The following is a 21,104-nucleotide window of genomic DNA, read 5'->3' as shown; positions in this document are numbered from 1 at the left end:
TAAGTCATCGTGAGAACCACATGAGGTCATACCATTATTATTCCCACTTTCCAAATGAGGAAATAGGTCATGGAGACATTAAGTAGCCTCAGGCTACAAGGCTAGCAGAAGACGGGTCGGGATTTGAACCCAGGCCATCTGGGTCTTGTAAGAGCCTGCACTTGTAACCAGTACCCTGCATCCATCTTCCAGAGGTGTGATGTAATGGTACATGATAGGCTTGCTATATAGTAGGTACAGTGCAAAGCAGACTTCAGCTGGAAGTGTATTTCTTTATAGATACTGTTAGCTAATACTCACGAGATAAGAAGCTCAGTCATGCCTGACTCTTTGCAACCCCATGGATAGTAGCCTGCACCAAGCTCCTCCATCCATGGGATTTTCAAGGCAAGAGTACTGGAGTGGGTTGCCATTTCCTTCTCCAGGGAATCTTCCCAACCCAGGGATCGAACCCAGGTCGCTCACATTGTAGACAGACGCTTTACCGTCTGAGCCACCAGGGAAGTCCGATAAGAGATCACATACGGCTAATGTTGGAGAAAAGTATAAAGACTGAAAAAAAGAGAAAGTGAAAAGTCTGGTCTTTGGTGTTGAGGAGGTTTCATATTTGCACGTTTTCTCTTTTCCCGTCTTCATGCTCCCCTACCATTGGCCCGTAGCATCTGTTCCCCTCTTCCTTGTGTGTCTCTGGCTTCTCCGTGTTGCCACTGGTCTTGAGCTGATTTCTGCATGTTGCAGGGCTAATGGTTCACCAGTCTTCTGTACTCAGTTCCTTCCATTTTAATAAATGCAGGAACAAGTTTATCATCATCCCAAATCCACTTAAGACCAGGTTAAGAACTTGTTTACCCTGTAGATCATATTCTTGGGCTACTTTGCTGGCCAAGGCTAATAACCATCTAAAAAGAAAGTATTTTAAAAATCCATGATGAAAGGTGAATGAGAGGGTTGTGTGAGAAAGGGCCTGACTGGAGCCAGCTGCTGATAAACTGGAGCAGGTTTGAAGAATGTCAGCAAAGACATGGAATTCTGTTTCTCTCGTTTAGACAGGCATCCTTTTTCTTAGGATATTATGGCTTAGGAAACCAGCTGCTAGAGTTTTTCAAAATTTGTGTCCTGGTTCCTTTTTCTTTCTGCTGAAACTGATGGGAACTATAGAAAGCATTGCCTCCTTTTAGGAAGACAACTTTTGGGGGCATATTCAATAAAGAAAAGTGAAGATGCAAAGCTTTGGGGCTTATTGGAAATGTTACTCTTCTTGTGGGTTAAATTCTGACTTGAAATACCGAGGGCCCTACCTACAAAGCATCTGGAGAGAGTGTCTGAAGGCAAACATGTCCTTCTCTGTGTTGATTTTTATTCAAGAATGATCAGTTCACAACAGGAAAGGGGGCTTCAGCATGAAAAGATGTTATTGTTTTACTTGATATTGTTCAAACGTTCTGTAAGTTCTTTCTTGGTGCTATTTCCAAGTGCACCCAAGCATCCACATTTTCCTGGCTCATTTGTTCATAATTGATATTTTATCCTCCAACTGTATCCACCAAAGGCTCAAGACTACTAGCAGTGGATGACATGTACACAGTCCATCTGTTTGAGTGGGAAATGGGGAACAGGGCGAGAATGAGGGTAGCCAGTGTGCCCAGCCAGCTCTCCTGCTAGAGCTGCTAGCTCGAGTAAGGGTTAAATGCAAAAACACCCTTCCAGGCGGCCAAGAGGAAAGGGTCATGGAATTGGTTATGTAACTGTCATCTAATAAAAGGAAACAGTCCCTCCAAAAGTCATAAATCTTTTCTAGGTTTGGAGTTTTCAAAGAATTTTGGCCAGGCAGTGGATTAGCAAAACTGTTCTTGAGTTACATGCCCTGGGTCTTCCATGCTGTGTCAGGAGCACAAACACCCACCTGCCTTACTTGCCAACCGGTAGGGCCATTCGGCCCTGCCCGTCCCCCTTGTGAGGACCCTGATAATTTAACTCATGTCTGAAGTTATTGACTCATGTTCCTGGGAGATACTTGTTTCATGTTATCACCCACTGCTCCTCTCCTTGTAAGTCAGCACTTTAACAGTGGGGCAAGGAGGAATAATAGGAACCTAGTGTTGATTCAGTCAACACAGTTATCAAGTCTTCATTCTTTTTTTTTTTTTTAATTAGCCCCAAATTTTTATTCATCACAAGGAAACAATGTTCAAGAACAACACTAGATAAAATTTTGCAGTCAGGTCAGCCATGAAAAATAAATGATCATTTTTTTCCCTTTATTGACAGTGTGTAACACACTTGAGTTTGGGTGAACTCCGGGAGTTGGTGATGGACAGGGAGGCCTGGCATGCTGCAGTTCATGGGGCCACAAAGAGTCGGACACAACTGAGTGACTGAATTGAACTGAACTGAACACACTTGAAGTTTATTGTATATTAGTAACCTTCAATTTTGTAATCAAAATAAATTTCAAGATAAGCTAACAATGTTTCTGGTTAGGTCAGCAGATTGAAAACAGTAGGCAAATTTCACCCCCATTCTCACCTCCACATCTGAAATAATTGTATAATAAATTAAAGGTTTCTTTTTCTTAAAAACTCTTTATTTAAGTATAGTTGATTAACAATGTTGTGATAGTTCAGGTGCACAGCAGAGCGATGGAGTCCTCATTCTTTGTTAGGTCCTGGAAATCCAGTGATGAGCTGGGCATATTCGGTCTTCACAGTTATATATATATATATAAAACTGTAGGGAGGGGGTATGATTTTCTTTCAGATGGAAATGTATAGTTGTGTTCAGATTTTTAAAAACCATAATTAAAAGCTGCAAAACTGTCCCTCATAGCCCAAGCATCCCAAGCCTATGCCTACACAAAGCTTCTTCTCGGGGTGTTTTGAGAAGAGTTTTGGCAAATGCTTCCTGTCATTCATTAGAGGGTTATCTTCATTCTGAGTGAAGTTAAAATGTGGGTGAATTCATGAGTAGTGCTGAAACAAAAGAATCGAGTATGCAGAAGGTTGCCATGGGAACGAGACCCTTTTCCTCCAGCTTCTGTGAAGCAGATTCATATGAGAAATACTTTAAATTCTCATTTTTAAGCAAAAACTTGGCCTAATGGTATTAAAATTTCAAGAAATTTAAAAATAGTATTTTTACTATTTGTTTGGTCCTGTTTCTTTTCCCTCTAGCTTGTCTGTGATGAGTGAGAGAAAGAACTAAGCAAGCAGGAGCCTTAACTGATGCAGGGAAGTCTCCGGAGCATTTGGTTCTGTGTTCGCTCCCTCCCATCCCTCCCCCAGCCCCCAGCTCCACCTTTCATCTTTGAGATTTGCTGGGTGCCCTGAACTGAAGGCATCTGTGGGGAGCTGGATTTAAACCTAGCAGGCTCTGTGTTGTGTGGTATTAAGGATAAGGAAATAAACCCTTCGTTTATCTCTTTCACCTCTGTGCTATGTCCAGGTTGATCTAAAAGGTTTTGATAAGATGATAAGAATCTTTTAACAAAATCCATCCTGGAGATTTTCAGGATTAAACAGTAGCTGTTAGGGTGGAAATTCTGGACATCTTTATTGAGAATTTTTTTTTTTTTCTCTCACATTCCCAAAATACTTCTGATTCAGCCCGTATCCCTTTATTATCAATCCAGAGAGAAAATTTCACAAAACACTAAAATGGAATGGGAAAAGATGTATAGTCTGCTGGGGAGGAAACTCTGTGAGACCATTACCAGATCAGGATGTAGCGTATTCTTATTGAGAAGCAACTGCTCTCTATTTCTGTTGAATTAACAGATTTCCCATCAGTGTGAGTCCAGTGAAGGATTCATAGGTGAGCTTCATCATTGATTTTAATTGATTGATAATGGCTCCCTTGAGTACAGATTCTGCATATGGGCAGAGCACCATAATCTGTTAATGATGCCTGCCGTGGGTTAGTGGTGGTATTCTTGCCATAAGTTTGCTCTCCACAGTCTATTGTATTAAAAGAAATTGCTTTAATGTCAACGTGACCACCACCAAAAACAAAAGACCCCAAAACCCCCAACAAATGCAAGCAAATAAGCCCCAAATGTCACTTATCCTCAGTAGAGTAGAAATTCATTTTGGTGGAGTACAGAATGTTCTCTTGTTGATCTGTTAGGAAAGTATTTCCAGGAGCACATAGTTTGCTGCTACTTATCTGGAATATTTCTTTGTTTAGTGAAGATATTTTTTATTATATAATAGCAATTTAGATATGTGAAACCTGCCTGGTATGTTACATGCCTCTGGTGTACGTGAATATGACCCTCTCCAGTGCTATACTACAGCCACTTAGATTGTCAGCTCATCCAAGGGAGGAAGGTATCCAGGAATGATTTGAGTTTGCTAGGCACATGCATATTAATGAAGGAAAAGTACCTTGAAAGGATGCCATTCCCAGAAAGGCACAAGGCAGCGCTGATCATAACCAGAGCCCTGCTCTCTGTGCTTCCTCAGCCCGAGCACTCAGTGCTGAGTTTCTTAGTTGGCTGGAATCCTCCCTAAATTGGTGAAGCTGGAGCCAGTCTGACAAGGTTTTCAGTAAGGGCAGCTGGCACTGAAGAAACTTGGGCTAAACTGCATTTCATCTTAGTGACCATACTTGTTGTTTAGTCTCTAAATCCTGTCTCTCTTACAGCCCCATGGACTGTAGCCTAAGAGATGCAGGTTCAGTTCCTGGGTCAGGAATATCCCCTGGAGGAGGGCATGGCAACCCACTTCAGTATTTTTTTCTGGAGAACCTCATGGACAGAGGAGCCTGGTGAGCTACAGACTCTAGCCCACCAGGCTCCTCTGTCCATGGAATTTCCCAGGCAAGAGTACTAGAGTGGGTTGCCTTTTCCTTCTCCAGGGCATCTTCCTGACCTGGGGAGCGAACCCTAGTCTCCTGCATTGGCAGGTGGGTTCCTTACCACTGAGCCACCTAGGAAGTGCTGACCATACTTGACGGGATTGTAAAAGTTTGTGCTGGGAGTTTGTGTCTTCATTGAAACCTTCACTGTGCCTAGAATAACTCTGGAAACTCAGTTTGTGGTCAGTAAATATTAAAATATATTTACCAGTGAATAAAGCAAGATAGGATCTTCCCTGGTGGTTCAGAGGGTAAAGAATCCACCTGCAATGTGGCAGACCTGGGTTTGATCCCTGGGTTGGGAAGCTCCTCTGGAGGAGGGCATGGCAGCCCATTCCTGTGTTCTTGCCTGGAGAATCCCAATGGACAGAGGAGCCTGGTGGGCTACAGTGCACGAGGTCACAAAGAGTCAGACACAACTGAGCAACTAAGCACGACACAGCACAGAACAAGGTAGAGACTGACTTCTTTGTAGGTGTCATATAAATGGCATTAGAACAAAATTCCTTGAATGGATTCCATCTTCATATTTACTGTTTAAAACACAGATTAGATTTATTCATCCATCAGTTATTTAACTGTCTTTTATACTTCAAGTCCTATGGCCAGGCCCCAAGCAGAGAGTGTTAAACAAAACAGACATGACCTCTGCCCTCTAGCCTCCTTGCTAAGAGAGAGAAAGGTAAACAAAATCATTATATAATTAATTAGAGTCATAATAGACATACCAAAAAAAAAAAAAAAGCATAGAGGTTTATTAAGACATAAAATAAGGGGACCTAACCCAACCAGAAGGGTCAGGGAAAGCTTCCTGGGGCGGGGAGAGTGAAAGTGAATCTGAGACTTGAAGGATGAGTGGGGCAAAGGGGAAGGTAACGGAATGGGGCAGGGTGTCAAGGAATGACTCCCAGAGGGTTTCACCAGCCACCCCTAACCAATATCTACTCTCACTCTATGGGCTAGAACCAGAACACATCACTGGCTGCCACCCTCCTGGAGGCAGCATCTAGGGAGACGGTCAGCTCCTCTGCTCTCTCGGACCTCTTGCCACAGCATAAATCCACTGTGAAAGTCTTTACTCTGTAGATGTGTGTAAATCATTTGTTGGGATAATTCGGTAGTCATTCTTGGAAAATAATGTATTTCCTCTTTAAGGTCCAGCTGTAAGCCTTCTTGCTGGATATTCAGATTGAGGACTGGCCAGTAGTAACAGGGCAGTGGGTACATGTGAGCAGAGGCAGTAGGCGAAGTAGTTCAAGCAGGCTCTGGACTCAGAAAGGCTCTAATTCAAACAGAAGCTTGTTGTTTAGAGTTTTGACTTAAGTTCTCTTAGCCTTGGTTTTCTTATCTGTAAAATGGGTTCATTGGCAGTCATAAAGTCAACTTGAGGGTTAAGTTAGATGAGGCATTGTGTGGAAAGCGCTGGACTTGGCACACTGAATGGTGTTCATGGTTATCGATTGTTGGCTACTTGACATCCATCAAAGCATGTCATCCTGTGCTAAACACATGGGAGGAGATTTTGTTGGCTGACAGTTGAAGCCAGATTTGTTGTCTATATTAAATAAGTTTTACTGTCCTCTGTAGATGAGTGGATATACTGTCTCCAAAGATCTCTCAGGATTACTCATCCCTGACATGCCAATGACATTACCAGTTGAATTGGAAGAGGCTATTAGTTGTGGTATGCCAACATTTATCCTCATATGGTAGGTCTTTTCCACCTACTACAGAAGGGAGAAAATGATGCTCACCAAAGTATATGTACTGAGTGTGTCAGAAGCAGCTACTTCCCTGTTGACTTTGCCTTTTCCCTGAAAATGCAGTGCTACAATTAAAACCATCATTTGATAAAGCACCCACGAAAGGCCTAAAGAATATGCAGTCCCTGTAGTTATAGGAAATATTAGAGGAGAGGCTACAGGCCTTGAGCAGGCTCCTCAGACATGACCATGTGATTCTCATCTTGAAGTCCCCACCTCCTGGGAGGCTGGCCTGGTGTTTCTTGGTGGTCCCGACCTTTTCTCTGCACAGCCAAAGAGCTCTCCTGGAGAGGCTGCAGTCATTTGCAGCCCTCCTGTAAAGTATGGATGTGATTAGATAGAGAGAGAAAAAGTAAGAAGCAGTCAGTTTAATTTCCCTTTAGAGAGGTGAAATAGATGCTGAAAAGACACATCTGTGAGAATTCAGAGCTACCGGATGTTGGTGATGGTTAGTCAAGAGTCAGACAGGGTTAACCAGGGTGTCTGGTTAAGAGGCAGTGCTTCCAAGAGGCCTTTCCTGGTCCATCAGAGGTTTCTCAAAGTCTAGATGTTAGTGATGACATTAAAATTTTGGTTGGAAAAAAAACCACGAAAGGTTGTGTAACATGATCAGTTGTAAAACATGATCATCTTGGTACTGCTACAAAGAAGAAATAAGGAAGGTATTGTGCCAGGAAAAAAAAATTCGCTGGGCTGAAATAGATTTCCATTAAAAAGTTGTTCCTCAAATAAGCCAGATTGCTTCACAGACTCCATTCAGATTTCACCCAGGGAATCAGAATGCTTTTATTTTTGCTTCAGATTTCATTTGGATCTCCAGCATTCTCGGCTATTGAAATAATACCTCATTCTTTAGTAATACTTTCTTGGCCTGTTGGTCGCTTAGCTCATTTAGTGAAATATGCAAATTTGCTCAAAATAACCAATAGAGAATTGAACATAGAAGGCGGTGAATTATGTCTTAACTGTGTTTATGTCATAATAAAAGATGGGTGGCTTTGTTTATATGGTATCAAAATAAATAGCGTAAACAGATATTTCATTAGGGCTTTGTTTTTAATCTTGTACTTTGGCAAACTTTCAAGAGTGATAGATGAATTTCCCTTTTCATTGGGAAAAGCCAAGTTACTGTTGTTTTTGGTCATATAGTTGCATTCTTTCCGACTGTAACAGTTAGCTGAAGACAAGAAATTGGAAGAGAGCTTTGCCTCTGAGATATTTCTTAGATATACATGATAATGATCTTATGAATGGTTTCTTATTTTTTCAAGTTTCTTTGAACATTTTCTTAAAGGACACTTGGAGCTAAAAGAAATTACAAATAGTTTGCATTTATATGAAAACCAGCTAAAAATGAACTAGTCCTGGTTACGTACTACCTAGAATTCCTGTGGCTCTGAATTCCCACAGATGTATATTTTCAGGGAAAATTAAATTGCGTTTCTCTTGCCTCTCCTTCTTCCTCCTAAGTTCCTGTCTTCATGGGTGGCTTAATGACCCAACATGTTGCCCAGCTGGAAGCTTTGAGTAGAAATCGCAGTGTCTTCCTTGACTTTTCCATCTAATGAGTCTCTCCATTGTATGAACTTTCCCTCCAAACGGTTACCCTAACGTGTCCTCTCCTTTTGATTTCCCGTGCAGGCTTTATTGTTACTTGCCTAGGATAGCGTCTCACTGGCCTGCAGCTGGGCTTCCCCACTTCTGTGTCAGTTGTCTCTGTCCAGCGGGACGAGTTATTGGCTTCAACGACTCCAGCAGGTTCTCTTAGTCCGTAGATTAAGTTCAAGCTCCTCAGCAGACAGGCGGACTTTGCAGTCTAGCCCAGGCCCGCCTGCTTTGCCGCCCCCATTCTCTGCTCCTGCTGCTCCTGTGATGGACGTCTCGCCTTGCTGCCCCTGCAGTCTTTCGGAAGGAGATTCGTGTCTTTGCCCACATTGTGTGCTGCTGCGGGTGCTCTGTCCCCTGGCCTCCTGCATTACTGTCCTCATCACTGATGGCCCCTCACGCCTTTCCTCACCTCGGGCCTCCAGGTGCCCTGCCCTACGCTGTCATTGTCACTGTACGGCCCCGTCATAGGTCTCATATTGCAAGTGATTGGCTCCCTGCCTCCCATGGGCCACTCACCTCTGAGCATCAGGAGGTAAAGAACCATTTCTTACTCAGGTAAGTTCAGTCACTTAGTTGTGTCTGACCCTCTGCGACACCATGGACTGCAGCACGCCAGGCTTCCCTGTCGATAACCAACTCCCGGAGCTTACTCAGACTCATGTCCATCAAGTCGGTGATGTCATCCAACCATCTCACCCTCTGTCATCCCCTTCTCCTCCCACCTTCAATCTTTCCCAGCATCAGGGTCTTTTCCATTAAGTCAGTTCTTCGCATCAGGTGGCCAAAGTATTGGAGCTTCAACTTTAGCCCTCAGTCCTTCCAATGAATATGCAGGACTGACTTCCTTTAGTATTTACTGATTTGATCTCCTTAGGTCCAAGGGACTCTTAGGAGTCTTCTCCAACACCACAGTTCAAAAGCGTCAATTCTTCAGAGCTCAGCCTTCTTTATGGTCCAACTCTCACACCCATATATGATACCGGAAAAACCATAGCTTTGACTAGATGGACCTTTGTCAGCAAAGCAATGTCTCTGCTTTTTAATATGCTGTCTAAATTGGTCATAGCTTTTCTTACAAGGAGTAAGCATCTTTTAATTTCATGGCTGCAGTCACCATCTGCAGTGATTTTGGAGCCCCAAAATATAAAGTCTGTCACTGATTCCCCATCTATTTGCCATGAAGTGATGGGACCAGATGCCATGATCTTAGTTTTGTGAATGTTGAGTTTTAAGCCAGCTTTTTCACTCACCTCTTTTACTTTCATCAAGAAGCTCTTCAGTTCCTCTTCACTTTCTCCCATAATAGTGATGTCATCTGCATATCTGAGGTTGTTGATCTTTCTCCCAGCAGTCTTGATTCCAGCTTGTGCTTCATCCAGCCCAGCGTTTCTCATGATGTACTCTGCATATAAGTTAAATAAGCAGGATGACAGTGCACGGGCTTGATGTACTCCTTTCCCAATTTGCAGCCAGTTCGTTGTTCCATGTCTGGTTCTAACTGTTGCTTCTTGACCTGCATACAGATTTCTCAGGAGGCAGGTAAGGTAGTCTGGTATTCCCATCTCATTAAGAATTTTCCAGTTTGTTGTGATCCACATAACCAAAGGCTTTGGTGAAGTCAATAAAGCAGAACTCAATTTTTTTCTGGAACTCTCTTGCTTTGTCTATGATCCAACAGATGTTGGCAATTTGATCTCTGGTTCCTCTGCCTTTTCTAAATCCAGCTTGAGCATCTGGAAGTTCACAGTTCATGTACTGTCGAAGCCTGGCTTGAAGAATTTTGAGCATTACTTTGCTAGCGTGTGAGATAAATGTGATTGTTCGGTAGTTTGAACATTCTTTGGCATTGCCTTTCTTTGGAATTGGAATGAAAACTGACCTTTTCCAGTCCTGTGGCCACTGCTGAGTTTTCCAAATTTGCTGGCATATTGAGTGCAGCACTTTCACAGCATTATCTTTTAGGACTTGAAATAGCTCAACTGAAATTCTATCACCTCTACTAGCTTTGTTCATAGTGATGCTTCCTCAAGCCCACTTGACTTCGGGCTTCAGGATGTCTGGCTCTAGGTGAGTGATCACACCATCATGATTATCTGGGAAACTAAGATCTTTTTTGTAAAGTTCTTCTGTGTACTCTTGCCACCTTTTCTTAATATCTTCTGCTTCTGTTAGGTCTATACCATTTCTATCCTTTATTTCTTACTCAGCCTTCATTTAATGAAATAACCTCTCCTTGGCATCTAACTCAGCTTCTTCTGTATTGATTCTTGTTATTATACTATCATTTCTTGGAATACACTATTAGTAGCAGAGTCAGCAGGGTTGAAATTCAACTTGTAGATATATATCCCAGAGAAGTGAAAACAGCCACTCAAACAGATACCTAGATGGGTATGTTGACAGAAGCATCATTCACAGTAGCTAAAAGGTAGAAACAACCTGTTCATATTATAAACAAATTATAATAAGTACCTACAATGAAATATTATTAAGCCATAAAGAAGAAAAAGTTCTGATACACACCTCAATATGGATGAACCTAGGAGACACAATACTAAGTGAAATAAGCTAGAGAAAAAGTTGTGTGACTCCACTCACATGAAATATCTAGAACAGGCAAAGTCATAGAGATCGATAGTAGATGAGAGGTTATCAGGGGCTGAGGAGAGAGGGGAGTGGGGAGTTGTTGCTTTATGAGTACAGCATTTCTGTTTGGGGTGAGGAAAGTATTTTGGATATAGTGATGATGGTTGTACAATACTGTGACAGTAATTAAAGCCATTGAAAGTGGTTTAAATGGCAACATTTATATAATAAATATTTTACTAGAATAAAAGATATAAAGCTTGTATAATTTTTTAAAACGATACTGCCACCAGCACTCTTATGCATATGTTTCAACATGTAGTTAGTTATATACAAGCATGTTGTTTTCCTATATCATTTATATTTATCATTCTCACCGCCTTAATAGATCACAGATTTCTTGAAGTGAGGGACTAGTCTAAATAGGAAGTAACATGGTTTTTGTTTGTCTAGGGTTTGGAGTTGGATGTTTTTGAAATTCTGAAACCTTTTAGAGAGGGTTTGATATTTTAATTGAATGTTGAATAAACTCAGCGTGAGAAAGTGACATGAAGTCACTGGCTGAGTTTTGAAACATAGATGTGTTCTTCTGACCGGCTATCTGTTCTTCTGACCTGCTAATCCTGAGGGACACTGCGTATTCAGCTGATCCCACTGGAAGGAAGGCTGAAGAGTCTAGCACGGGGTGCTTTTAGTTGCTCCTCTTGCTCTTTAAACAAGGAGTTTGGATGATGAGGTCATGTGGATAGGAACCATATTGACGATTTTCCTGAGTCCTTTTTAAAGGTAATAAACATGCAGGTGCTTTCCCAGAATGTAAATGTTAATTCTTCTAGGAAGTTAAAATTTATTTCTTCGTTTCGTAAGCTCCTTTGGAGACTTTTAAAACTTGAGTAGAGGTAATTCCTTGGTGTTACAGTGGGTAAGACTCGGCACTTTCTCTTCAGTTTCTCAGCACAGTCCTGATTGAGAAGCTAAAATCCCATAAGCTGTGTGGTACGGTAAAAAAAAAAAAAAAAATTAAAAAAATAAAAATAGAATAGATAATGATGACAAGTAATACAATTTATATTAAAATGAGTTTAATGTATGTATCAACATGCGTTCATGCTCAGTCACTTGGCTGTGTCTGACTCTGCAACCCCATGGACTGTAGCCCACCAGGCTTTTCTGTTCATGGCAGAAATACTAGAGTGAGTTGCCATTTCATCTTCCAGGGGATCTTCCCAACCCTTATAAAAAGAAGATCTAATGTCTTAATTATTTTGTTTCTGAGTGCCAGGATTTTATTTGAAAAGAACTGAGGTATAAATGTGAGAAAATGTTAGCCCATATTTACCATTAATAATCTTGTATAAATTTCTGTTGTCTCATTCACTGTCTATCTTGAATTTTGTATTATGGAGTCCACCCAACAAACTGGTAAGGAGCAATGATGTGATAAATACCAAAACTAACCTTCCCTTGTGCTAATGTTCCAGAGTCAACATTAGACATTATTGTTGATTTCACCTTCTTAAGAAAACCCTTTGGTCTTTGTGTGATAGTTATTTTTGATAGATTTTCCTGCTGCTCTGAACATGGTCAGTGAGTGTGCTCTAAGGAAGTTCTCAGTTTTTAGTGTGCGTTCAGACTATGAGGCAGTCTTGATAAAGTGCAGGTTCAGACTGGGAGAGGTGAGGGGTGAAATTCTGCATTTTAGACAAGCTCTTGCTGCTGCTAAGTCGCGTCAGTCGTGTCCAACTCTGTGCGACCCCATAGACGGCAGCCCACCAGGCTCCGCCGTCCCTGGGATTCTCCAGGCAAGAACACTGGAGTAGGTTGCCATTTCCCTCTACGATGCATGAAAGTGAAAAGTGAAAGTGAAGTCGCTCAGTCCTGTCTGACTTTTAGGGAACCCCTGGACTATAGCCCACCAGGCTCCTCCCACCTCCTCCTCCTCCCTCGTCCATGGGATTCTCCAGGCAAGAGCACTGGAGTGGGTTGCCATTGCCTGCTCTTAAGTGGTACCAATGCTGCTGGTCTGTGGGCCAGAGGAAGAACACTCTTGTTTCAAATAGCTGATTTGATACTTTGTTAAAATTGGATCCAATATAAGATTGACAGAAGAAATGCAAGACACCCAAGATGTCCTATGCAGTATTTGGCACATAGTTGTATTAAAAAATTATTCATTGTTTATCTGAAATTTAATTTTGCCTGGGCTAGACACAATATAGGTGTGTGTGAGTGCACACAACACACAAGGCAACTCTAAACTGCAATCTAAACCATTTACAAACTCATTTAAATGTCATGTATTGTATTAGATATAAATGGTATGATTATTTTTATTTGGAGAGAAAGGCCCCATAAAATTAGGTTTGTTTCAGATTTGTTTTTAGGCACTTATTTAGGTATTTTGCTCATATGGTTTTTGATACAATAATATATGTAAGGATTAATGCTGCACCATGTCCCCAAGTATCTAGGGAAATCTTGAAAAAATGGTGAAATCTGTACATTCCAAAATATACCTGAAAGCCCAGAAATGTCCTGGACTATCAATGTTTTAAGCTAACCATATGACGTAATGGGTTTTACCAGTGGCTCAGATGGTAGAGAATTTGCTGCAATGTGGGAGACCTGGGTTTGATCCCTGGGTTGGGGGAGGAAATGGCAACCCACTCCAGTGTTCTTGCCTGGAGAATCCATAGACAGAGAAGCCTGGTGGACTACAGTCCATAGGGTCACAAAGAGTCTGAAACGACTGAGTGACTGACACTTTCACTTTCATATGAAGGAATAAGATGTTAATGAGAAATGCTGGGCTGGAAGAAGCACAAGCTGGAATCAAGATTGCCAGGAGAAATATCAATAACCTCAGATATGCAGATGACACCACCCTTATGGCAGAACGTGAAGTGAAGTGAAGTGAAGTCGCTCAGTCCTGTCCGACTCTTTGCGACCCCATTGACTGTAGCCTACCAAGCTCCTCTGTCCATGGGATTTTCCAGGCAATAGTACTGGAGTGGGTTGCCATTTCAGAAGAGGAACTAAAGAGCCTCTTGATGAAAGTGAAAGAGGAGAGTGAAAAAGTTGGCTTAAAGCTCCACATTCAGAAAACGAAGATCATGGCATCTGGTCCCGTCACTTCATGGGAAATAGATGGGGAAAGCTTACTCCTTGGAAGAAAAGTTATAACTAACCTAGACAGCATATTCAAAAGCAGAAACATTGCTTTGCCAACAAAGGTCCATCTAGTCAAGGCTATGGTTTTTCCAGTGGTCATGTATGGATGTGAGAGTTGGACTGTGAAGAAAGCTGAGCACCGAAGAATTGATGCTTTTGAACTGTGGTGTTGGAGAAGACTCTTGAGAGTCCCTTGGACTGCAAAGAGATCCAACCAGTCCATTCTAAAGATCAGTCCTGGGTGTTCTTTGGAAGGACTGATGCTAAAGCTGAAACTCTAGTACTTGGCCACCTCATGGGAAGAGTTGACTCATTGGAAAAGACTCTGATGCTAGGAGGGATTGAGGGCAGGAGGAGAAGGGGACGACAGAGGATGAGATGGCTGGATGGCATCACTGACTCAATGGACATGAGTTTGGGTGAACTCCGGGAGTTGGTGATGGACAGGGAGGCCTGGCGTGCTGTGGTTCATGGGGTCACAGTTGGACACGACTGAGTGACTGAACTGAACTGATAATAGATTTAAATTTAAACTGTTTTATAGTTTTTTCTTGTATTTTTTTGGTACCATGTACTGCTAGTATTTTCAAACCCTGTATAATAGCATTTCATGAGGATAATCTGTTGTCTATTAAAGCATATGGAAGGCAGTGTAAATGCTTTTCTTTTCTTTTTTTTTTCAGATTCTTTACAGAGTTGGAAGCAAGGCATCAGAATAATATCTTCATAGAAGACATAAGTGACATTGTGGAAAAGCACACAGCATCCACATTTGACCCATATGTGAAATACTGCACCAATGAAGTCTACCAACAGCGGACACTGCAAAAATTGTTGTAAGCAGTATTGAATGTTGCAGCTTTAATGATCTAATCATGTTTTAATTGGGTCACATTGATTGAAATTAATTGATCTCTTAAATTAAATGTCTTTTGGGAAGAGAAGTGCTTTTGGGCAGGGGTGTTAGATTAGAAAAACCCAGTTGTGGAGAATTTTCTTTAAAGCTTTTCTGAAATTATAGCTTGTTGATTTTTTTCCTTCTTTCTTTTTTTTTTTTTTAATTCCTGTAAGACTTGGGTGGGGGGTGTGGGGGAGGGTAATGATGATTGGTGATCATCATTCTAAATGGTGAGAAGGTTGTTCTCTAAGCTGTTATCTGGTCATTAAATAGTTTGCCTGAGGCCAAGATATAGTTCTTGAACTAGTGCCTAGGAGCCAAAGTGTCCTCTAGTATTCTAATCTTCCTTCATTCAAATGACAACTGTATTTAGTTGTTCATGGGAATCACTCATCTTTTCCCTCTGAGTGGTTAGGTGTGAGAAGAACAAGGATGGACTGAAGGAAGTTTTTTTTTTTTTTTTTTACGTTCTTAAAGGCTCTAATTGTGAAACGAAAAAGAAGTAACCTTAAATTTCCACACACACCTTTTCCCTTTGTTCTATTTAGGTTACTGAGAATTCGGTGTGATGGATATGCCATCTCTAGTCTGAAAAGCATTCAGCAGTGGTTCAGCAGTGTCTGTATTGCTTTATTGGGGCTGAGGCTTGTTTATCACAAGGAGCTCTGTGTCTGGCAGTACAGTTGGACATCGCTGTAGACTCAGTTTGGGGGCTGACTGGCTGTTATCATCCTTCTGTGAGTTGTGGTGTTTACAGCCGAAGCATGGTATGCTGGCCAGTCTCTAGGCAATGTGAGAGACCCTATGGTGATGAGTACCTCAAGGCCACTTAGAGAAGCAGCCCCCACGTGGGTAAGAAGGGCTGATGATGCCCCTTTCCCCCTCCACATCGTCCTTAAAATCTTGTACAGGCAGGGAGGAAAACCCACAGCTGCCAGCCCTAAATGCGGTTATTAGCACAAAGCAGGATTTGTCGGCACTGCTGGACATTTTGTCCTAGATTAGTCTTTGTTGTGGAGACTGTTCTATACATTGTAGCACCCCAGGCTCCTGTCCACCAGCTGCTGGTAGCACAGCCTCACATCAGCCTTGATAACCAGGAGTGTCTCCAGAGGTTACCTGATGCCCTCATCCGCCATGGGCATTGCGATGTAAAGGTTACTGTTTAACTGTTGGGAAATCCAAGTGACACGTGTAAAAGCCAAAGCCTGGAATTAGAGCTAAATTAAGTTTTGTTTTGCAAGATTAAAAAAAAAAAAAAAACCTTGACTAAGTACTGCTGTACTTTATGTAACTCTTGAAAAATAAAGGTTTTATTTAAATTAGCTCAATGACATCATCATCTGAGCTTTCACATGGAAATTAGTAGTTGTGGTTTCAGAATGTAAATTTACATTTGGGGCTGTGACTTTGAGCTTTACCTGCATTTTGGGATCTGAAAACCAGCAAACAATGCCCGGGGTCCATCCTAGACTGGTTGGTTTCCTCAGAATCTTTGGAGGTGGCAGAAGTGATTTAAATATGCAACTGGTTTAAAATTTGATTCTTTTTTAATTTCCTAAATTTTTTTTTCCTAAGTTAGCAGGAAACTTAACTCCTCAGTTTAAGAAAAGGAAATCATAACATTTCTGAGTACTTTCTTTTAACTTGCTGTTCTGGGTATTTCCTTATTTCTTTCTAGCAGCCTTGAACCAAATCATCTAAGTTTCAAAGTATATTTTTTTGAAAAAAGGTTTCAATTACCATAACCCTGCTTCTTGGCCTCCCCCTCCCCTCTTCAGGGGATTACAGAGTCTGGGGCCAACCCCTCCTCTACCTCCCCCTCACAAGTCACACTGTAACTCCAGGACCTGCCCTTAGGTGAAGTAAGGTGATAGAACGAGAGATGCTGTGTCAGGGACCCACTGAAAGTCAGAAGACCTTGGTTGGACTCTGTCTACACTGAATGCTAGGTCTTTTATTTGGCAAGTTGGGGACCTTGCTGAGACTCCACATTCTTACTGGAATCCCCTTCAAAGTTATATGCATGGCGCCACATGAGATCCTTTATGTCCGTGTATCTTGCTAAATTCCATAGAAATGTTGTGACAGTGTTGTCCCTGTTTTAATGTCACCGGGAGAGGAGAGAGATTCTGGCTGACATAGTCAGAAGGTTTTCTGCCTTAGAAGCTTTGGAAAAGTCCAAAAGCCTCCTAGCAAGTAAATCCTGAGATTTCTTTCCTAGATTATTATCTCAGGCTAGAGCTGTGGTTTAAAACATATGTGCCGTGTTTTTAGTGGAATGTTTGTAGATGATCAGATATGAGATGTAGTGTGTATACTACTTTTTAATGTATACATTCACCATTATGATACCACTGTTTGTTCATTTGTTTCCTTTCTACTTCTGAAAATTTCTGGCACCTATATTTTCATCTTATTATTATTATTACTGCCTTAAACTTATATTCAGTCTTAACTGTAAAAGGCAGCCAAGCCATCCATGTCCACCTATGTAATTATGTGTTTATGTTGTTTATATATTTAAAAATCATTGATAATCTATAAATTTATCACAGTGTTTTATAATACATGTTGACTTGCCTCTTAAAGAGGAAATGCTTTGAAGGTTTGTCTCTTTTTTTTCCCTCAGAGCCACCAACCCGTCTTTCAAGGAAGTTTTGTCCCGAATCGAGTCCCACGAAGACTGTAGGAACCTACCCATGATCTCATTTCTCATTCTTCCCATGCAGAGGGTGACCCGCCTTCCCCTGCTGATGGATGTAAGATGTGACCTGGTGTCTTTTTCCTCTGTCGATAGCTGTTGCTTTAACAAATCTGTGATTAGGAAAATTATTCTTCTTCTGCTTAAATTATATCCCTTCTATGAAATTTCCCAATTCAATGAAAAGGTGCTGTTTGGTTAGAAAGTCCCACATGGGAAACTGTCTTCAATTTAGGCTTGTGTGTTCACTCTAAAGTAAAGTTAGATTACAACCCTCATTTAACATTTTTTGAAATGGGAAGAATATTGACTTCTTGAAGTCAGGAGTCCTGAACTCCTTTGCGGCTGAAACTCCAGGCATGAGACCTGGGCATATCGTTCGTCTCTTTGGGCCTCAGTTTCCTCTGCTGGGTCACTAAGGTCCCTTTCCCTGTCATGTTCCCAGCTGCTGCCTGTGTGCTCAATTGCTTCAGTCACGTTCAACTCTTTGCAACCCCACGGACGTAACCCACCAGGCTCCTCTGCTCGTGAGATTCTCCAGGCAAGAATACTGGAGGGGGCTGCCATGCCCTCCTCCAGAGGGTCTTGCCGACCCAGGGATTGAACCCGCATCCCTTCTTGCATTGGGAGACAGCTTGTTTACCGCTGGGATGCCCCAGGCTGCTGAAGTGCTCCCATTTCACACAGGAAGGAGTCTCTCCAGCATCACAAGGCATAAACCTGCCCTAGTTTTCATTGCTCAGAATGATTGAGGAAAATCCAGACATCTGATCTTGTCGTAGGGAGCATGCATGAAGAAAACACGTATTTGTTTTTGAGTAGTGCAGGACGTGACTGTGGGAAGAGCAGTGATGGACTGGTGGGAAGCCCAGCTGGGAGGACAGTCAGGCAGTGGCCCAGGATGGCCGCACACTGGCTGGGCTGAAACCACAGTGGCAGCCACAAGAGGATGGGGTGCCCTGACGTGACTTCCACCCAGCTAGTGTGCCAACAAGTGCCTTTTTTTTTTTTTAAATAAAATTGAACTATAGTTGATTTATGATATTGTGTTAGTTTCAGGTGTATAGCAAAGTGATTCAGATATAGTATATGTATATATTTTTTCAGATTATTTTCCATTATAGGTTATTATATTTACTTTGTTATACAGTAACTCTTTGTTCCTCATCTACTTTATATGTAGTAGTTTGTATCTGTTAATCCCAAACTCCTAATTTATCCCTCCCCTGCTTTCCTTTCCCCTATGGTAACTTTAAGTTTGTTTTTTATGTCTGTGAGCTTTTTCTTTTATCTGTAGATTCATTTGTATTGTTTTTTGGATTCCACATATGTGATATCATATAATATTTATCTTTCTCTGTCAGACTTACTTCACTTAGTATGATAATCTCTAGGTCTATCCATGTTGCTGCAAATGGCATTATTTCATCCTTTTTATGGCTAATACTCCATTACATATACGTACCACGTCTTAAATCAGTTGTCTGTTGATGGTCATTTGGGCTGCTTCCATGTCTTAGCTATTGTAAACAGTGCTGCTATGAATATCAGGTTGCATGTATCTTTTTGAATTAGAGTTTTTGTTTTTTCCCTGTATATGCCCAGGAGTGGGATTGCTGGATCATATGATAGTTCAAAGAATGTCTTTTTGATCAACTTAAAATATCTTGGCATAGTTCTGCTTTAAATTTGGGTGATAATATAACATCGGTTTTGACGTGCCTGCTTTTTAAAAGTCAAAATACAGGATAAAAATATAGCAAAAATTATGATTGCCTAACATTACAAAATAAATTCCATTTTCTCTATTCCATTATAAATTCAAAGAAGCACTGAAATTTAGAAACTAGTAAAAAGGTGGGATTATGGTCACTTTCTTGGCCCAGCCGCACAGTGTTGAGGAGGTTCAGCTGTCTTTTCAGAATTCACAGCACCTGCTGCTCTCCTAGGCCACCTCGGTCTACTAGTCTACCACCTTAACACCCATCCTTGTCCATCTTGTGTGATTTAGGGACTTCTCTCCTTGTAAATATTGGGAAACTTGCAGTTTTGCAAATCCAGCTCTGATTTATATTTATTATGTCTATCACACAGAGTCTAAAAAGAAATGATACTTTTTGGGGTTAGAGACTCTTTTGAGGTTGTAGATTAAGCTGTAGTCATTAAAGAATGACTTCCTGGTGTGTACAGAATTTTACATAAAATTGAAGTGTACAAAAGAAACTATGGCCTGCTCCCAGAGGTAAAAACTAATATTTTTCAAACTGCTTTTGTACTCATTAGTGGGTCATGAAACTAACTTTTGAATCATGAGTAGTGTTTTTAGAAAATGAATATAGAGTAGAACACACAGTATATGATATATACATTGTTCATAAGGTGATTAAATATTATTTCATAGAAACTTTCATTTTGTGTGCATGTGTACTAGTTGCAGTGTAAAGTATTTCTTACAGTGGGGTCATAGCCGAAAAAATTTTGAGTACATTAATATAAAACCACCAGTGGTCCAGTCTGTACTTCTTACATATCACACATAATATTCCTGACACCTGACTTTCAGATTCATAGGCTTGGTGTTCCTCTGCATGTAAGCTAGTTTCTGGTATCTTCCCCTTCTGCTGAATGCCTGTTGCCCTCACCTGTTGTCCATGTGTGAGAATCTGGCCACCTGGGCAGAATCTAAATGTACGTAAAACATGATCTCTTCGATTTTACTTCATTTGGAGATTTAGTTAAACTTGTTGATTGAGGTTAACATTTTTAACAATTGAAATGGTTTTGTTGGCTTTGAACAGATATAGTTTCAAAAGTTATATATAATTCAGTATATCTTCAGTTGATGTTTTTTGAACTCAATTTTACCATCACAAAAATTGCAGTATAAGCATACCAAGAAAAAACCCAGCAGCCATTTTTTCTTGAACTTTTTATTCACCTTATATCATCTGCAAATATAATAACCTCTAATAATGATGATAACAGGGATCATTGAAGTAATTTTGTCATTAATTGAAGACCTACTGTATGCAGGTTATTCATAAAGAACTTTCCATGCATTATCATTTAACTTTTTTAACCTCCTTGTGGCTTTATAGGTGGCTTTATCCCAGTTTTACAGATGAGGAAACTGAGGCGTATAGAAGCTTATAAGGGAAGGTGACTTGCCCAAGGTCAAATAGCTCATAAGGAGCAGATCTGGAATTTGAAACCAGATTCACCCACCTCTGAAGTCTGTCCTCTTATTAAATCATCCTCTGGATGAACATGGATCCTATGCTTTTAAAGACTATTTCCTATTTTAATGTCGTCTTTATACTCATCCATAGTATTGTGTTCAGAATTGTTAAGTTTGCTATGAGTAAGAGTATATGACTGGACATTGGTTTTATTTTACTTAAAAGAATAAATCAGCTGATTTTGTTCTTCTTTTATTTCATTGCAGACTATCTGTCAAAAGACTCCTAAGGACTCTCCTAAATATGAAGTCTGCAAAAGAGCCTTAAAGGAAGTGAGCAAG

General features: G+C 41.0%; 1 protein-coding gene across 1 annotated transcript in view; it reads left to right on the top strand.

Moving 5' to 3' along the window:
* The window catches only part of ARHGEF26 (Rho guanine nucleotide exchange factor 26), a 141,217-nt gene that overhangs the window by 61,005 nt on the left and 59,108 nt on the right, over nt 1-21,104 (top strand). The window contains exons 6-8 of the mRNA XM_068977057.1: nt 14,666-14,818; nt 17,513-17,642; nt 21,030-21,104. Of these exons, the coding sequence (XP_068833158.1) occupies nt 14,666-14,818; nt 17,513-17,642; nt 21,030-21,104 (358 nt within the window). The remainder of the gene's footprint in view (nt 1-14,665; nt 14,819-17,512; nt 17,643-21,029) is intronic.

This window comes from Capricornis sumatraensis, chromosome 1 (genome assembly GCF_032405125.1).
Source record: "Capricornis sumatraensis isolate serow.1 chromosome 1, serow.2, whole genome shotgun sequence".
Lineage (NCBI taxonomy): Eukaryota > Metazoa > Chordata > Mammalia > Artiodactyla > Bovidae > Capricornis > Capricornis sumatraensis.
Note: the sequence above shows the minus strand (reverse complement) of the source record. Positions and strands in the feature narration are given on the sequence as shown.